This window comes from Dendrobium catenatum, unplaced genomic scaffold, assembly GCF_001605985.2.
Source record: "Dendrobium catenatum unplaced genomic scaffold, ASM160598v2 fragScaff_scaffold_273, whole genome shotgun sequence".
Taxonomy (NCBI): domain Eukaryota; kingdom Viridiplantae; phylum Streptophyta; class Magnoliopsida; order Asparagales; family Orchidaceae; genus Dendrobium; species Dendrobium catenatum.
This window is the reverse complement of record NW_021318735.1, coordinates 905041-910329: the sequence shown is the minus strand read 5'-3', so window position 1 is coordinate 910329 and position 5289 is coordinate 905041. Positions and strand designations below refer to the sequence as shown.

General features: G+C 38.9%; 1 protein-coding gene across 2 annotated transcripts; it reads right to left on the bottom strand.

Moving 5' to 3' along the window:
* Positions 1 to 458: 458 nt before the first annotated feature.
* Positions 459 to 4378, bottom strand: LOC110113492 (protein ETHYLENE-INSENSITIVE 3-like 1a). 2 transcript variants are annotated; one of them, XM_020846105.2, is made up of 2 exons: positions 4232 to 4378; positions 459 to 2707 (listed from the first exon to the last, which is right to left on the bottom strand). In XM_020846105.2, the coding sequence occupies exon 2, from the start codon at positions 2661 to 2663 to the stop codon at positions 810 to 812; it is 1854 nt and encodes a 617-aa protein (XP_020701764.1). In that variant the 5' UTR covers positions 2664 to 2707; positions 4232 to 4378; the 3' UTR covers positions 459 to 809. The 2 variants fall into 2 exon arrangements, with proteins under 2 accessions (XP_020701764.1, XP_020701763.1); XM_020846104.2 differs by having other exon boundaries at positions 4214 to 4370.
* Positions 4379 to 5289: the final 911 nt, after the last annotated feature.

Below are 5289 nucleotides of genomic sequence, written 5' to 3'. Positions count from 1 at the left end.
GGCTCATGCTGGTAGAAACATATTGATGTTGCATTTGTTTGGAATAGCTTTTTTCCTGCTTTAGATTTCCATATTGCAACTGCAATTTCTGTTAGACCACTTCTCTTTTGTTGCTTTCAAGAAATTTTTATGCTAGAAAACCACTTTCTATAGCAGCTTTTCAAAAAGTTACTTTCTTCTTAGCAGCTACACAATCAAATTTATAAAAAATTACAGTCATCCCAAACAGATCCTAAGTCAGTGTAGCCCTTTTTTCTTAGAGCAAAAACCAAAACCCATGACCTAATAACTAATGCAATCACTCAAATTTTAAATCCACCCTCCATAATTTTACCAAGTCTTTTATCTTAACATTCTTCCTAAATTCTGAAAAAACAGAATCATTGCTTTGAACATACATTTCAGATAATACAATAACTACTCAGTATAAGATTTTCTTTTTTTATACCAGCTCTGATTAATTCAATATCAAAGAAATAAGCATTAGATATGATATAAAGTAGATAAAAGCAATAAATATAGCTACATGATAAGCCAATCCTACTTGCTTCAAGCATGACATATACATAACCAACAATATGGAGGACTTGCACAACAGCACAAGAATACATCATCCATCAATGAATTCAAGCCCAAAAAACTAATATAGTCGGTCTCTGCATCACAATCTGAGACTGGCTTCCTATTTCCTAAACAACAAAGAGGAAAAAATATATCAAAAATATACTAGGAAGATCACCTGAAGCCAAGCTTAAGATATTTCTGCTATAAGTTGTTGAATCCCTTGATACCTTGCAGTCACAGCAAGCTCATTTCAGAAAACACCAGTTCCCAAGCCCTTGAGATATCGGGAATTCCATGGCTGGTGTGGTGAAAGAAGAGACATATCTAAAGTCATTACAGATTTCAGTTGGTTGGGTCTGATAAACCTGATCTATCTGCTCAAAATCCTCTTGAAAAGGACATAACTGAGGATTATTTCCTTCATCAATGAAGCTGCCACCACCGCCATTGCCAGAACAGAAGAAGTTGCTCATGGCCTCATTCGGAACCTCGTTCGGAACTTTACCATGATTCATACTACTTTCATACTGGCTCATCAGCTCAGCAATCAATTTCTGCCCATCATCTGGAAGGCCAAGGCCAGAGATGCCAAAAGGGCTAGAAGCATTGGTGACTGCAGGCTGCAAGTTATCAGAAGCCAGCTTTGGCTGGTTGAGCAATGGCTGAGGCATTGATAATATTTGTGGTTTGTTCTCATTTAGCTGGAAACCCGAAGACCCGAGAAAAGCCGATTGATTTGTTGGGTATCTGTTTAGATACATGTGATTGTTCCTTGTAGACTGGTATTCATTTCGCGGAAATTTTGTGTTCTCGCAGTTGAATGAACTTCCTTGATTCAGTATCATCTCGGGTTCGAGCACGGCAGCTCTCTTTTTTATAAACTCCTCATTTCCTGAGCCTGCACCTGTTTTGAACACAGAATTCATGTCGATCGGGTCTTGATTCTTCATTACTTCCTCGCATCGGTCATCATCATCGTCGACATCTTCAACGTCATACTCACTGCAGCTGCTGCTGAATGATATTGTTCCATTACAGTTGCTCACTGAAGATGGTGGGGGAAAAGCATCAGGATTTAGATCTCTGAAAATGTCCTCCTCTTGCTTAACAACAGCAAGCCAAGTGGCGCTCTCTTTTGCCGTCATCTTGTCCTGAAGGCACTTCGATTGTCTCACGAGTCTGCGAATCTTGTCAATATCAGGAGAAAGATGTTTGATGACGGCGGTCAGGACACCAACCTTCCAAGCCTTCTTCAAATCATGAGGCTTCTTATAGGGAGGAGGAGGCTGGTCATTTGTAAAGCCGAGCTGCGGCCACCACTCCTCCTTTCCAGTAGGCCACCATGGAGGAGGAATCCCTTTTTCAAGTGGGAACCTTCTTTGAGGAGGATCACAATGCTGCATCAGTGCGGATAAAAGAGATCCCAATGTAGTGTCCTGAAGCTCTTGCAATGAGTGAGGACTGATAAGCCTGGAATTGTGATCACTGTTAGGACTTTGTATTCCATTATCAGCCTGGTACTTGGCAATTGCTGCAGGTCCGTTGCGATCGAATCGAACCTTTTCCTTCCACCAGCCTCGAAGATTATCCGAAGCGCCACTCACCGGCTTCCCCTTCTCGGGGATAATTCCATAAACGAATCCTTGAGCCTTACATACCTCCATCATTTTAAGCATATATTTGAGAATTCCATCCTGGGCTCGTGACATCTTCTTCCTCCTTGCTTGCTCCTGTGACTGGCGATGCTTCATGTCATCGCCGAGGTCTTTGTTCTTGGAGATCTTCTGCTCTTTCAGTCGTTTGATACGCAGCCGATCTCTCCACACACGGCGCTCCAACTCTTGGACATCCATGTCTTCATCACTCTCTTCATCATCAAGCATGCTCTCAGGGAAGTTCTCAGGCAGAGGGTCAACCAAATCTCCTTCAATCATAGCAGACTCACCACAGGGAGGGTGTTGGAGATGAGAGAGATTGGAAGTTGATGATGGTTGGAATATCGAGACAAAACCGACATTTTTGTCATGGCCAGGAGGCATGAAATGTGAAAAATCTAAGCCACATGGGAAGCCAGTGGGTTCAATTGCTAGCTCGCCCATGAAGAAGAAAAGGGTCAGATAAACAGAAACACAGCTTGTAACTCCTGCAATAATAGAACTTCTCTTCATCAGATACACACACTCTCTGATTTCAGAAATAATAATATAACTAAGATGTATGAAAATTAAGAAATTATTTCTTGCTTCTACGAATCAAGAGAAAGGAATTCATCAAATGCAAGTGAAAAAATAATACAAAAATCATGAACAACATATAGCATAATTTTCAATTGTGGGATTTCAGTAAGATCCATATAACTATTTTGAGAGGTAAATTTCTAAATTTGTCACACAAAAAAGCAAACTTTATATGTTGGAGAACTTATGTAAGTGAAAATCTTCATAAATCTCCCAGCAACCTCTGTACTATTTGAGCTCAAGTAACTAAAATAATCCAAAATTTTCCCTAATGATCTTACACGCTATCCAACTACAAATCAAGCAGAGTAAAATTGTTCTCAAGAATGATCTAACACAAAAAAAAAAAAAAAAAAATAAAAAAAAAAAAAAAAAAAAAAAAAATACTGCTCTCCATAAAGGAAAAAAAAAATCTTTTTTTTTTACTTTTTTCCACTGATGAAAAGGGTAAAATGAATCGAATCATGTTCTCCAACAATAATTGCAGACCATACAATTCCAAAGCAGGAACATAAAAGTAGGCGAAAAGATGAACAAAATCTAAAAGTGAAATAAAAACAATATAAAAAAGAGATTTACAGGGAAGAAAAAATAAAAATAAAAGCATGGGGATCCACTAAGATAAGAACTTGGATCTGATGATAATCAGAAAATCATACTGAATCTGAAACCCGCAAAAAATAAAATAAAATAAACAGGGGAAGATTAAGTAGAGAAGAAGACGAACCGACACCCATAGGCCGCAGAATTAATTCATCGCTCTCTCTCCATTTTTTTCCTAATTAATACATGTTCATAATAAGCTGGTACGTTTCAACTGAATCGAGACAAATTCTCAAAATTAGTAAGGTTTAATGCCTCAAAAACCAGATTTCCGTCCCCCAAAGAATTCAAAATCCGATCTTTAGAAATCATGAAACGACCTACCACAGGAAAAAGATGACAAAAAAGTACTCGGAGCGGATTGAGATGCAAAGATGACTATTCTCTGTGACAACTTCTTCTGTTGTGCAAATCTGATGCAAAGATGACTACTCGCACATCAAATTTATTTATTAATTTTTGTTTTTTAAGCAGCAAAAGCTCCTAAAAACATCAACTTTGCATCATATTTGCACAGCAGAAGAAGCTGTCACAGAGAACGCAGCAGAAAGGATCAACAGAGACGAAGCCCAGCGGCACAGAGAAACACAATCATGTAAAATCATCAAGTTCAACAATTTAAGGCTCTTCTAAAGAAAAAAACTATCCCAATAACGCAAGAACACATCAAACGCCACCAATACTGAAGTAAAAAAAAATTAATTACGTATCAGATTTGCAGAACAAAACAAGCCTCCGAAAAAAAAACGCAGCTTTCCGAAAATAGAAGCATGAAGAAGAAGGGGAGATTAAGTGTTAAGAAAGCAAACCGTTTTCTGGGCGCTTACTCCATTAGAGCTCACAAGGGGAGCTTTTCTGTCTGCCGACAGAGAAGAGAGGTGAGGAATACAGAGTCACAGATCAAAATCGTCTCATGGGAAGACAAAATGGAGTTGAGTTCCTCTTTTATCTCTCGCTCTCGCTCTCGCTCTATCTCTCTCTCTCTCTGCTCCGTGTGAGAAGGGGAAGAGGGTAAATAGGAAAGTGGTGAGACAAGGTTGGACAAGGTTTGCGATTTAACCGCCGTGAAGACATTAATTACAATTTTCAGGTGCTGAGATGGCGTGAGATCTGCGTTCTAACGTGCGTGCAAGCCCACCTTCATGGAGACTGCGTTCAATACTTAATTACGATATTGCCACTCCCAATTATCACCCAATGTTGCGTTTAAAACAAAGTGAGAGAGAGAGAGAGAGAGAGAGAGAGAGAGAGAGAGAGAGATTTTATTATATTCTTAGATATTGAATTTAAGAACATATTGATATATATGAAGGATATTGTAAGAGAGCATCCAAAAAAATAATTTTAGATTGAACACAATAGAATTCATATGAAGAATGTTCCATCATCATGGTTAACATGTCAATAAATTGACCTAGGAATAAAGCCTTATAAAGAACCTGCCAATCTACTTAACTCCAAAGGCTGATTATGATTTTATTTGTGACAACTTTATTACTGCTTTCTACACTAGCTTTTTGGTATAAAATTTTCTTTAAAACGACGAAAAAATAGCGACCAAAAGTTGTCCCAAACGAAGCCCGAATAAGACCATCCAAGTAGCTCAGCATGATTAATCGCTAGAATTTGACCAAGGTAGGTGAGTTCAGTCATCAACTCTACACAAGCCTATCTCATATTTGAAAAGTGGTAAGTGCGGGTTTAAGACACATAAGAGTCATGTTTGGGAAAAATTATTAGGTGCGGAGTGCGCACTGTCCGCACAAATACTGGGTATTTAGCGATATCCAGCGGTACCGAGTGGGGTACCGCTAAGGTACCCAATACTTGTGCGGACGGTTCTCCCCATCCGCACTCCGCACCTAATAACATGGGGAATGTTTTA

Excerpts from the sequence above, each read along its gene's own strand:
- LOC110113492 (XM_020846105.2), bottom strand. The coding sequence starts at position 2,663 with ATGGGCGAGCTAGCAATTGAACCCACTGGCTTCCCATGTGGCTTAGAT.